At 41.8% G+C, this 13,800-nt stretch overlaps 1 protein-coding gene across 1 annotated transcript; it reads left to right on the forward strand.

The window, feature by feature from the left end:
* Positions 1 to 850: 850 nt before the first annotated feature.
* SMIM13 (small integral membrane protein 13) lies at positions 851 to 13,531 on the forward strand. Its single transcript, XM_056331967.1, has 2 exons — positions 851 to 1,328; positions 9,876 to 13,531. The coding sequence occupies exons 1-2, from the start codon at positions 1,253 to 1,255 to the stop codon at positions 10,067 to 10,069; spliced, it is 270 nt and encodes an 89-aa protein (XP_056187942.1). The 5' UTR covers positions 851 to 1,252; the 3' UTR covers positions 10,070 to 13,531.
* Positions 13,532 to 13,800: the final 269 nt, after the last annotated feature.

Here is a 13,800-nt window from a genome sequence, read left to right on the forward strand (position 1 = left end):
ACTAGTGTCTCTTACTTTATAAAGTTAAGTTACAGCCTTATTCCAGCGCTAACAGCAAAGTCCTTTTCAGAATCAAGATTCTCTCGCACTTATCTCACCATTCCTGGAAGATTGCACTTCCTCAGATTTCTCATAAGTGGGAAAGTCCAGCTTTGATGAATCACTACAATGTCAACAGAGGGCAAGAGCCAAGGTCATGGGAAACTGTAACGCCACTGGGGTGGCACAGACGTTAAAATACTGCCCTGGGTTTAAGGCCTAGTAGTCCTGCTGCCCCCTTATTGATCAAAGAAGGGGAACCAAGGGCAACAATAACAAGAGGGGAAAGGAAAAAAAAAAAAAAAAAAAAAAAAAAAAAAAGAGTAACTCGGGATCAGGTGGCCTCACCCTGACTAATCCCTCTAGGGAAAGCAATCTGTTCCACACACCTGCTCCGCCGGGCTTCAGCCACGGCCACACCTGTTTGTTACCACACCGGCTGCTCCCCGGTGCCTCACACAACCGTTACAGGCCTTGGCCCGTAGCCGGGCAGCCGCTGCCTGCCGGCCGAGGGAGCGGCGGCGCTGCGGGGCCAGCCGAGCCGCTCGCGGGGCTCAGCCCCCCTCAGCCTCCCCCGGGGCGGGGGCGCCACACTCCCGCGCGAGGGGTCACAGCTGCCCCCGGCCGTTTGGCGCCGCCGGGGCCGGCGCGGGGCACGCCGGGATTTGTTGTTCCCGTTGGCGGGTGGCGCCCGCCCGCTCCGGCCGCGGGGCGGGGGAAGGCGAACTACAACTCCCGGCATGCACCGCGCGCCGTCCGGCGTCACGCCGCCGCGCCCGGGGGCCCGCCCCGGCTCTCGGCCGCCGCTGGCTACGCTGGGCTGTGAAGCGGCGGGAGCAGAGGGGGGTGGGCTGGTGCCGCTGCCGGCTCAGCCCGGGTCCTCCCAGCTCCCCTCGCCCTCCCCGCTGGGCCGCGGAGCTGCCCCTGCCTTCCTCGGGGGCAGCGATGCGAGCCGCGGCCTCCTCCCCGTAGCCGCCGGCGGGCCCTTACCTCAGCCCCGCGGTGCCTGAGGCGGCCGGGCGCGGGGTGACCCGCGGAGGGGCCGGCCGGGCCCCGACCGCCGCTGGCGCCCCTCCCGCGGGGCTGAGCGGGCCCTGACGGCCGCCGGTAGGGTTCGGCCCGGCCCGGCCGAGCGGCTGCCGCGGCGGGGAGGCGTCTTCCAGGAGGGGCCCCCGCTGCCGCCGCCGCCGGCGGGGGGGAGGCGGCCGGCGCCATGTGGCAGAGCATCGGGCTGACCTTGCTGGTGATCGTGGCCACCCTGGCCTGCGTGCTGCTCTTCATGCTGTGCGGTGAGTCCCGCCCGCCCGCCTCGGCGGGGGGACGGGGGGGGTGCGGGAGGGCAAGCCTCGCGGCGGTGCGTAGTGCCGGTGTCCGACCCCTTTCGACCCCCATCCCCTCCCCCCCATATCCCCCCATCCCCTCCCCCCCATATCCCCCCATCCCCCACCAGCTTTTTCCCCCCCCACCCCCGGTGGTTCCTGTGCTCAGATTGACTGAAGGAAATGAAAGGGCAGCGTGCCTGGCGTGTGGGGGAGCGGGTGCGCTTCGCAGCGCCCCCTTCTCTTTGTTTCCACATAATTTTGAGCCTTGAAATGCTTCCAGAGCTTAATTCGGTGACTAATCTGAAGCTGATAGCTTTTTTACTGAACAGACTCTGCAGTTTGTACGTCGGTCTGAAATGCCAGTGAATGGAAGAAGTAAACTTCCTGCTGCTATCCCTCAGCTTTTGATGTCTGTTTGCCAGAAAAGATAGAGGGCAGCTCTGAAGAGGTTTTTTCTTATGTGGATCCCTGACTTGCCTTTTTTCCTTATTTTTTTCAATGCAGAGAGAAGGGTTATTTCAATGGGAGGCAGGAGTTGCAGGTCTGTTGGAGTTCTTGGAGGGAATCAGCAGTGTAGTGTGTGTGTGGATGTTGTGGTCAATACGCTGAACTCTAGAAAAACACCCTGAAAAACACCACCACCACCAAACTCAAACTACCATAGCTTCTGGTTAAAGGCTTGTGAGAAAGGAACAAATGCCAAGTGGATTTATAAGTGATTTTTGAAAACCAGGGGAGCAAAGTGAAGAGTCAGCTGACATAAAATACTAATGTAATAATACAAAACAGCAAAGCATTCTGAAAAGATTTTGCAATATCAGGGGACTGGATAGTAAAATGGGAGGTGAAATCCAGTAGTAACATGTATGGAGTAATGCACATCAGAAGTGTGAAATGTATGCATGCATGACCTATGTGGGGAAATACAATGGCTTCAAACTGAGCTGTTAGTATCCCAAAGAAAGGATTAGAATAGCTGAAGTATAATTGCAAGCATTTCTCCAAAATATCTGTTTAATGCTTTGTAGAAAGCAACTAGGCAAATCAAACATTAGAAGTTTAAAATAAAATGGAAAATGTCATTATATTGCTCCAGGAATCTACCATGTGCATGTGTCACAAACAGTGTATTTTCTTGTTAAAGTGTATTACCTTTATTTGAAACAAAGTCCTAATTTCTTTTCAAAAAGAGAGAAGAAACTCTAAATGGGTTAGATCTGTTTAGCCTGGAAAACAGATGACTGGAGGAAGGGTGATGGTTTTATAACAGAGTAGAATGAAAAAGGTGAACTGGAAACGGTTGTGAAATTTCATCATTCTAGAGGAACTGGAGTACATAAAGTTGATCAACAAGCTTAAAACAAAATTCTTTTCAATTTATTCCTCCTTTGTGTAAAGCTCATGAACAAAATAGTATTTTGGATGCTGAAACTCTTTATCATTTAAAGTTTATGGAAGAAAGGTCAACATCTTTAAGCCACAGTACTAACACTCAGATGAGGAAACTTCTGCAATACAGATAACTGGGACTGCAAGGGTATATACTTGTATACTTTCCCTGGTCTTGTGCTCTTTTCCTGGGTCCTGTACTGTCTATTTTTACAGGCTAAGCAGTGACCTAAGTCACTTGGTCAAATTTCTGTATGCTTGTTATATGTTGTGTGGCCACTTCATCTTTAGAAGGTGAAATGTGGTACTTTAGTAAAGTTTTTATTATGCGTATGAGATCTTTCCTTACTGTCATGCTGAAAGATTAGAATGATTTTGCATCATGCCATTCAAAATTGGAAATTTTCTCTGTGCCTTCCAGCTTTTGCTGTATGTGACAAATGGAATTGAAATACTAAGGGCTCTTGCTAACTTAAACATCTCTCTAAGTGCTTTCTTGCTTAAAGACAGCAAAAGTAATTAATAAATTATTTTTAAGTGGCTTATAAATATGTAGCTGTTTGGAGTTCTCTATTGTACGTTCAACTTGGATTCAATGAATGCTTTGAATCCTTCATTATACTTCAATTTCATCAGTATCAGAGCTTATAAAATGTTTGCTAAAGGTCACCTTTTCAAATTACAAAAAGTCAGCTTCCTGTGTTCAGTACTTTTGAAATCTGTGACATGTTCATTGTTTTTTGGGGGGGGAATTGAACTGTTACCCTGTTAGAAGTGACCCAATAGGACTTGATAATGATTTACAGTATTTGTAGTTATGTTTTGCCATCATACAGCATTCATTAATATTGGTACACTTCTAGTTCTTGTGCCATGATTATTAATGGAAAATATTAATGAAAACCAGTGTCAAGATCACTACTAGAAAAAACCTGAGCACAAGCTATTTCCAGTGTAATTGTTTCTCTGTGCCAGTGATGGGCAGTTTCTTACACACCTTCTTACTGACAGGTCCCTAGTGTTTGCAGCCTGTGACTCCCAGGGAGACAGCGTGCTAGGTATGATGGTAAATGCCAGCTAGTGAGACATACACATTAATTAATGGACAAACCTGACACAAGAATGGCTGGATACAACCTTGAGTAAGCTTGATGAGATAAGAATAATTTACAGCCATCTGGTGAGAGGTAATGAAACAGGAGCGTAAAGAGCTGTAACTTGGATTTTGAGTGGCTTATAAAAGGACTCAGGGTGTGAATGCTTGCAGAGAACAATAGACTTAATATCCAGGAAACATTCTAGGATCACGTGGACTTATGCTGCTTGTCACAGACATGATGTGATAAATACTCTCAAAAATGAAACAATGGAGGAAAACATTCATTTTATCATTTTTTCTAAAGTGAAAAGATAAAATTCAAAGCACAAACTATCAGGAGTTGCTTTTTGTATGGCTGTGAAACTGGTTGATATAAATGTGTATGCCTGAATTAGGCATTTATGTCTATAAAAGTACTTCAAATAAATAACCTCGTTTATTTTTGTTTAAACATTTCTGGATGCTTGCAACTGCTACTTTCAATGTTAATCTCAGTTTGTTAGGAAGCATGGAAGGCTTGCAGTTAGCAACATCTCTATTTGTAAACCGATCACATCTGACATAGAAACCATTCAGGGACTTTAAACATAGCAATTTTTCAGTTGCTTTTTTAAAAAGTGTGACTAAGGTAACTTGCTTCCACTTTCTTTATTCCCACCTTTTCTGATTTCCTTTCTCTGGTTTCTCTCTGGTGGTCTCATTGCTGCTTTTGTATATTCCATGTTCCTCTGTTGATGTGAGAAACTCTGGCACAGCCAAGCTTATAGAATAAGATAAAATACTAGTAAAGGTGAACTCTAGTACTGCTTACTTCAGTGTGTTTGTTTTATTTTTCCCAATATAGTAACGCATGGAGCCATGTGAAATTGCAGAACTGCCTTCAGTGGAACAGATGGAAGCATTCATCTCATTTGGCAAGAGAGGCTAATGAGATGTGGTTTGAGAGACATGACCTTAAAAGAAAAATCATGTAACTCAAAGTGCTGACACAAATGTGTGGTTTGCTTCACAGGTCTGAATTCAGTTGCAGATGGGAAAACATCTGAGCCCTAAATTCTGCCCGAATAACTTAATGTGTTAGTTACAAAACTGTTTATAAACATATTGTATACTTGAAAAGATGAGGTAAGTCATGTTCCATTAGATCTGCAATAAAGAGAAAATAGCCTTTAATTTGAAGTTGAATTTTGAAACTTAGAAATGAGGTATCAGAAGAGCATGTTTCCTTGTGATGTCAGCAAGCAGCGTGTGGCTGAGTGTTGCATTAAATGAGACCAGGTTTAAGGAGCTGTGCAGAGCCAAGGACTGTGTCACCTGATGTCTTCTATTACTCCAGTGTCAGAGTAGTGTGTGCTTCTTTCAGTCTGATCTCCATAGCAAAGCTGTCCACTAGGGCAGTATATGTTCTACATCTTAAAAATGGCGCAGCATTGAAGTGACTTGTCCATGGTCACAGAAGACATCTAACACTGCTCAGAGTAGAACAAATCTCAGGTTAGCATCTAGAGCTCAGGGCTCCCTTTCTTTTTCAGCTATAGCTGCTTAAGATTTTCTGTGGTGGATGCGTCAGCATTTGAATACAGGCAACATTCATCTTGGGGGTACCCCAGTTCTAAATTAATCTTAATGTGCTGGAGTAATAGCATTCTATTTTCAAATCATTATGGATACAGAGGTAAAATGATCTTGCAAGACTGCACAGAAAGTCCATAGTAGGGTCAGAAATAGAAGTCAGATCTTCAGACTCTGTCTTGTGCCATTTCTGCATCTCCTTCCTTCCTTTCTTGGCTTAATTTGTATTTGACATAAGAGAATTCAGTTTGCTTTACCCCAGCACTCCATATTGGCACCATTTTTTTTTTGTTTTGTTTGCTCTTCCTGATTCAGATGGAAAAGGAAAATGTGCTCCAGTAAAAAGACCCTCCCTTAGCTTTTTGTGTACAAGCCAGTATAAGCTGAATGAAATACATGGACCTGACACTTGTACCCCTCACCTTTTGAGGGGAAGTAACATTGTAGTCGGATCGTTTTGTTTCTTTTTCCCTTTATAAAGATCTAAGAGCTGGTGTGGGAAGGAACAGAAAAGGTAGCTTTAATAAAGCGTAGTCAAATCATAAAATCTGTTAACATCCTGATACTGCATAGATGTTACGTACATCTGTGAGTCAGGAAAAGAGGCTTTGACTCGCGGTCTCATCTTCACAAACATTGCATCACAATTCATAAGAGGGGTTGACATACTGATGGCACAGTGCCAAGTGTGGCTTAAGTATCTTTGGCACCTGGCTGTGGCATTTGAAGTGAGACAGTGGCTCCTAGCTTTTAGTGAGTACTGAACTCTGCAAGGCTGAGGACTGCTATTTTTCCTGCATGCAAAATACCATCTGGTTTTGGTAGGCAGGATTTCCTGGCTCGCTCTGGATTTCGGTGCCTGCTACACCAAGAGCAGGAGCCCCCGTTTTGCATTATGATGATGTAGTGTTGGATCTGGCTTACTTCTCTGAGAGGCAACTTCTTTGGACATTAAACATTGAAATATTATAGTCTGCATGTCATCGCTTCTTGTTTGCTGAAGGTGTGTTGTGGGTATGCTGTTTGACATCCACAGGTTCAATCAAGCTAAGGATGATTTGAAAAGGTAAATCAAATGGCTAAAAACAATAAAGCAAGCACTGGAAGACTGAATAAACACAAATACTTTGTGTGTGGTGAAGTTAAACCAATAGGGCTTCTTTGAGAGTGACTTAACTGAACAAAGTGGAAGCATTTGAGATGCAAACCAGTGGTGTCATTTATGGCTCCAGTAAGAGCTCTACAGCAAAAGAGCTGCAAAGCTAGACTGAGCTCATAAAGGCAAGAATGCATGGAAATGCCCATTTTCCTTTTTTGTGTATTTTAAATTACATTGCAATTATTTTCTTTTTAAAAAATACACTGTTAATGTAATTTTAAAGCATGGCATGATGTCAGGTGTTAACATTCTGCGATGTTCTTAAGAGGTTGAGAAACTAATAGAAAATGCATTGCCTTCTGATTCAGAAGTAACTCAGTACTGTGAATCTGCCTCCAGGCTTTGTGTGTGTGTGTTTTTTTTTTAATGGTGTGTCTAGTTGGTATTGTTGCTGGAGAGAGTTTCTGTTACCCAGAATAACTTGTTCTTTAGTAATCTCGTTATTTCCAAGGAAATTCTTACTTGTGTAGTGACAGTGATGCGACAGGGAGTCTCAGCTGAAGAGGCAGTCTTGATTCAGCCAAGCGTGTTTGTTGTGGGGATTTTGTTTTTTCAACTTTCTGTTCAAGCTGGCACTGTAACTAGAGCAACTGAAAGAAAGAAATCTTTCTCCTGTGATTACCTTATATGTAAATGTCTTTGGTACAGGCTGGGTGATCTGGTGAGGTCTTGAAACTCTAGTTTTCGGGCTTGGTTACCCTCCCACTGTTACTGGCTAAGCCTGTTGTAGTTTTCTTTTCAATGCATTGCATTGTGGTTGGTTTCACTTGGCTATTATCATTGATCTGGTGGTTTGTTGACTACAACCAGTCTTGTTGGCAGATTGTTTACACTGTCTTGTAGTCTTCAGCTGAAGAGCTCTAAAGTCTGTTTATGGTACTTGGTATTTTAGATACTCAGACCATTGTGATCTAACCAAAACCAAACATAGAATAAAAGTAACGCTTTTCTTGAGAGTGTCTGGGAATGAACTGTAAGTGTTCTTTATTATTCCCCTCCCAATAATTCTGTGTGTTAAGTGGCCTGTTTGTAATGATAGAGGAAGCATGTGGTCTGCTTTGTCTAGCCTAAGTTAAAATACTTCTCAATGGAGTATTTATTTATACCAAATACGTTAAATATTTTTGGCTGCTGCTCTTCCCTACCTCTGCCTGTAGCGTTCTCTGGAAGTAATGTGTCTGATTCACAGTAATTAACTTTGCAGATGTTAAGATTTTAAACAACCCTAGCAAAAAGACAGATGCAACCCCCCTGAAAAAAATTGTGTCTGAGAGTTTCCCCACATGTGCATATGCTTAGGTGGATTTAGTAGAGTGTACTGCATGCTTTTCATGCACTTCTGAGTCTAGCGTCTCAAATTTTGTCTCTTGTCAACAAATTGGTGAGTTGAAGAAACTTTTAAATAGCTTGTAATATTCTGCTTAGGTCTCGCTTTCTTGCAAGTGTCCTATATTCACTTGGAATATTTTATGTGTTTTCTTTCCCACGTGGACTAGAAATGAGCATGGTATTTCTAATGGTGTTTAGATCCATGAGAAGAATGGATTGATTTATGGTCTTCAGAAGGTACCCAGCATTGAAGGTCCCAAAGACCTGAAATGTTCCTCAATGGAAACAACTTTCAGAAAGCTGCTGCTTCAGTTTTTCCTTCTAGATCTTAAAGAAAAAAGATGCTAAAACCAGACATCTGCCACTGAGGTTTTTTTTTTCTAGGTGCAGGGGGATTTAATGCGTTTGTGGGACATCAGATACGATTGAATCACAAGTCATTTAAAGGTTTAGGTATTGATGGAAAAGGAAGTACTCGGTGTAGGCTTTAGGAAGTAATTTAGATTGTAAAAGGTTGTCATATAAAAGCTTTCTTCCAACTTTTCAAAGCAGCAGTGAAGTTACGGATATCGAAAGTCTGCAGGAAGTGAAAAGTATTCTAGGAGGGAGGGGAAGGATGGGATCTTCTTTCCTCCTAAGCAATGGCCTGCTCATATTGGTGTGACTGATTACAGAAGAGGAAGAAAAATAGTGGTGCCATGGTTACACAAGTGTCACGTATTAGTCTTTCTTCCCCTTCCCTAATACGTCTCTGTTGTCCACACTTGTAAGTCTGTTTCTGCTGACAGCTGTGTAATTGGGAGGAGGGGTTTGCCTAGCTCTGTAAAATAGGCCTCTTAATATTTGCTTAGGTCATCAGTATAGGCTTAAATAGCTAGCAAGACCTTCTGAACAGAGAATAGGAGTATTAATTCATAGTTCTATGCAAGATAGATGACTTTTTGGTGTTGCAGATGATGCTTATATTTTATTTATTTAGCATATATTTTCAAATAGCTGTTTAAATTTTATACTACCTGTGTTTCACAGAGAAGTTACATTCCTCTTCTATGGATGATGAAACTTGACTGGTTAGCTAGTGGGAAGGGGCTAGTTCTCCGGTGAATAAAACTCCAGTCACCCTTGACCTCAATGCTTAGGTAAGGCAGACCTTTGAAAAGCAAGGCTTTGTTTTTTTAGATATATCTACCTCTAAGTTCCTTGCCTGTTACAGAAGCACTTGTACAAGAGAGAGGAGGAACTGGATCTTAAATATTTTTCAAGAGATATTCTAGAAATGTGACCATCTCAACTTCTTACTTGCATAGTTCTGGGACCTAGAGCGTTAGCAGTGGAGCAGAACCTAAATTTACCAGAGAATGCTAATTTTACTTTAATGGGATTTGGGTATAGAGAGGGAACACCTTGAATTTGGGTGATGCGGCCTTTTAGTGAACATAAGGAAGACCTTGTGCAGTTTAAAATAGAATTTATCATAAAACTTGGTATTAATTTAAACATCTCCACAAGTGTACTTGATAGTGATTATATAATGCAGCTTTTAAAATGTGATTTCCAGAATGATGTGTTCGCTGAGTGAGGGTAGAAGCCAGTACTGCCTTTTTACAGTGCTCGTGTAATGAATCCTGAGTCCTTGTTTGAAATTCCCTTTCTCCTTATCTGTGCAATGGTGAGGACCCACCTACTGCTTGCTGTGGCGATACAGTTCAGGATGTGTAGGTCCTTGCCTGGTGCTTCAGCGTTTCTTTCAGGATGAGGACGAACTTTATTGAGACAAATTGGTTTTACAGGACTGCAGAAAGGAGTGGGTGTGTTGTGGAGGGGTATTAGGGTTGAGAGTTGGCAATTAAAGGATGAGAGCTAATCATATATTTTTTTTCTCACTTTTTCTGGTGTACTTTGCCTGAGAGCTGACTATGAATTTGCGTGAAGTAACTAAGCAGTACCTTTTTTCTTTCTCCTGCAGGCTGGTACGTGGTTTGGCAATTGTTTTTGTCTAAATTCAAATTCCTGCGAGAATTGATAGGTGATACGGGGTCCCAACAGGGAGACAATGAGCCCTCGGAGGCTGAAGCTGAACAGGAAACTCCACCCTCGCCTCAGAGAGGTAGACAGAAATCCGCTCGACAGCGAAGGGCACCTACAGAAGACACAACTTAAAGTACTCCATTGAACTTCTGAGTAACTATGAATGATTAAGCACCTCTGCACTGTGTTGTTCAGTGGTTTGATCTTACTGAAAAACTGACTTAAGAGGTAATATTAATGCCTGTGGACCTTTAGTTCTGAACTACCAATGTATGCTACTTCAGTAGAGGTTCAGGGAGGGCTTCAGCAGCAAGCTGTGCAAAAGTGCTGGGAGAAAGGATGGGTGAAGAGAAAACTCCGTCAGAAAAATGCTGAGCTGCTGTAGCTCCTGTCTCTGCACGCAGATTAAAAACAGGTCCTGCACCATAGGCTTAGCCTTCGTGTTAGTCTGAACATAGTAAGCATTTCATACTTGAAATGTTTTCTAAATTATTTTCTCTTTACAGCACTGTAACAGCATATAATGAAATTGAGTTTTATTTGCTTAGCTATATATGAATATATATTTTTCCTTCAACCTTGAGAATGCATGTGAACTTGAAAAATGGTTGCAAGATCATCCGGCTTTAGAAATACTCTAAAGTGAGATTTTAGTTATGTTCTTCTATATATAAAAAGTATAAGCAGAATATGAAAAATCAATATTAGGTGCACATGACTTGGAGGTGTTTATTATCTCCTTTTAAAAAAAAAAAAAAGACGGCAAAAAAGGAATCAGGTGGTAAGACCTGTTTTCTTGGTTTTGGTATGAGAAGGGTTACAGGTTAAACAGTCCTGCTAGGTTTCTGTATGTTTTTCCTTAACGTTTTACTCTTAAGTCCAACTCGTGTTGGAGAGGGGAAGGTGCCTGGGTTATTGTTTAGTATTCTGAAGTGTCATCGTTGGTTTTTGGATACTAAACACTTCTCTAGTTCACTTTATACACCTTTACATCAGGTATATGGTACTCCATGTAACTTCTGTCCTGGAACCAGTTAAGGCATTCTGACCGGTTTGGTAGGCATCACTGTAACACTTTGGTAGTGTTATAGCAATGAATTTGGTACCTCATGTTCGGTGGAGGACTTCCTGATTTTTACTGGTAATAAGCAGTTGCTCCTGTTTTCTTTGAGAATGAGCTATACAGCTATTTTGACATGGCACTTCAGAATGCAGAGCTCCACTTCTGTTTATCTAGCAGCTCTGAAGATTGATGCACAAGGTCTTTGGAAAGAGGAGGAACATGCATGTACCACCTCTGGGGTGTGTGTGTGAGAGAGAACTACTAACAGGTCTTGTCATGAACAGCTCCAGTTTTCTCTCAAAGCTTGGATATGTGGTGGTGTCTGGATCACTGTTCCCTGTATATAAACTTATCAGGACTACAAAACTGGTGTTATACTCTCAGCTGTTAAGAAGGTTAAACCTACAACTTCCAAACTTGTGGTTTGGTTCAATTATACAGCTAAAAGCAGCAGCATTTAGCTTTTTCTTCAAGTAGGCCTACATCTGGGAAAAGAGCACTCTTCTAGTGCCTTTATGTTTTAATTTGTCATTTGTGAATACTGTTCAAAAGCTAACAAGAGCATTCACATTATAAAATAATTGGGATGTTTCAGTATTAAAATATGTAAGGTTGGCCCTAACCTTCCTTTGGAGTCTAAAAGTCTTTGTTTTGTTTACTAGCATGTATATATAAGCATGCTTTGTATTACAGGGTTACATTTTCAAGCATGATTAGGCAGTGCTATGCACATATCCTTTAAACACATGTAGAAATACTGATTGTCTCCTTTCTCTAATCCTGTCTGCTGGTAAGGGAATGCCTAAGGATGACTTTTTTTTTTATTAGTAAAACTCCTATTTATTCAAACGGAGCAAAAGCAATCAGATTCTATTCCCTGCTGCTTTCAGTTTGCCTTGCACAACTTAATGTCACAATATTCTCATGTCTGTATGTCTTCTCACACGATGAGACTTCCAGTTTAGTAGTGCTGACCAAGTACTGGTACGTTTTGCTTAAGAAGCATCTTCAGTATCTTTGTCTTGAGCTTTGCTAATATAGGCTTACAAATAAAGATACTTTTTTTTGTACTGACATAGGATATTGACACTCCACTGCACTTCACTTTTTACCTAGACTTTAGTGCACAAAGATGGCAAAAGCCTGATGCTTGTAGTATCCCAGGCTGAGATAAGTAACAGTTGACTCAGTCTCTGCTTTTAGTAGCTGTTGAAGAAATGTGAAGTTATAGCAATATACATAGCTAGTCAGGGTAGCTCTAAAGGTGCAAGAATCAAGACTGGAGCGAGATTATGAAGGAAAAATCCATGCGGGTTTGAATGCTGACACTGATCAAATATGCAATAAGATGGACATGGAACCTCTGGGTAGCTCATCTGCTTTAGCCAAACAACTTCTTTCTCCCTTCCTTGCTGTATGTAGGTGTACATTTCACTCCTCCAGGTTATTTTCAGTCTGTTTTTTTGTTTTTAAACAGCTGGCACTATTTTTTTAATGTTGCTGTGACATAGCTGCCAATAATAATGCTGTCTGCCTAGTGTGTAACTTCGATGATCTTATTAATAGCAGGCCAAAGGGTTTCTATTATGTGGTTTGGAAGAATTTTGGAATGCTGATGTCTTCTGTTAATATGTAATTTTTCCTAAAGGAATCTGTAGTAAAATCTTTGTACAGGGCACTTCATGCAAAACTGTAAAAGCAAAGCTATGTGTGTGAAAGCGTAACTTGTGATAAGACCTGGGTTGTGATTGCTGGCAGTCCGATATACTCACGTCTTTGAATATTTTTACTGATGTATTTCTGAAATGTTGCTGGTGGGTAAGCACTTAACTTTGAATTGACGCATTCAAGTCTGAAACCTTATGGAGGCAGCAGGTTACACGGTTGGTCTGGTTTTGTTTAGTAGGATCTGTTTTTAAAACTGTTTATTGCCTTATTGTTGCAGCCATTATCTTGAATGTATTTTGGGTTCTTGTTTGAAATATAGTCATATCACCTTTGTTGCAGGGGCTGTGTAACTTTGAATAAGCAGTAATTACCAATGTTGTATGTGACAGCTAATTGAAAACGGTTACTGCAATGAAGGCTGGAATAGACAGCATAGACTGGTTGAAAAAATACAAAAGCTATTGCTAAAATTTGAGTTTTGTTCATGCTGGATTGCATAATTCGGACCTGTTAGGGAGCCACTAAGGTTATTATTGTGGTGTTTTAACGTTTGCCCATGAGGCTAATTCTATGCAGTTCATCCACTAAGCACTGCTGCTGTAGCTATTTGCAGTAAATGCCATATACTGCGCTGCAATTTGTGAGCAACTTGCTGCTTAATATCAGGTTTTACACTGAACTAGACCTGTGTATGTACTTGTTTTGTTTGGAAATGACCAGCATAAAGAATGTGTTCAATGTGGTCATTCGCTTCAGTGTTACGATACTGTACTCAAAGCTTCTGTGGTTGTCTGTTTTCATCGTTAACTGTTCTTTTAACTGACTGCACAGATGAAAAATAAAGTAACCAGACTTGATATGAATATCCAACCCAAGTGGTTTTCTGACTGACTTTGGGATTTTGCCTGCAGAATAAGACTTCTTGTTTGAGTGTGCAGCACTGCAAAAGACTTGTCGAAAGTCATGTTCTCGCTGGTGTAATACCTACAGATGACTGTAATATTAAAAGGGCGGGTTAGTGTATATCTTTCACAGCAGTTGTTACTAAAGGTGGCTTTCCTGCCTTTTTCTTGAAAGTTGTCATTTTGTTTTAGCAATTAAAAAAAAACACAACCCCAAACAAACAACAAAC

This window comes from Falco biarmicus, chromosome 3 (assembly GCF_023638135.1).
Source record: "Falco biarmicus isolate bFalBia1 chromosome 3, bFalBia1.pri, whole genome shotgun sequence".
NCBI classification, from domain to species: domain Eukaryota; kingdom Metazoa; phylum Chordata; class Aves; order Falconiformes; family Falconidae; genus Falco; species Falco biarmicus.

Bases quoted from the DNA above. Each gene is read 5' to 3' on its own strand.
- SMIM13 (XM_056331967.1), top strand. From the start codon at position 1,253: ATGTGGCAGAGCATCGGGCTGACCTTGCTGGTGATCGTGGCCACCCTG. The intron at 1,329-9,875 runs GTGAGTCCCGCC...TTTCTCCTGCAG, and splicing joins GCTGCTCTTCATGCTGTGCG to GCTGGTACGTGGTTTGGCAA.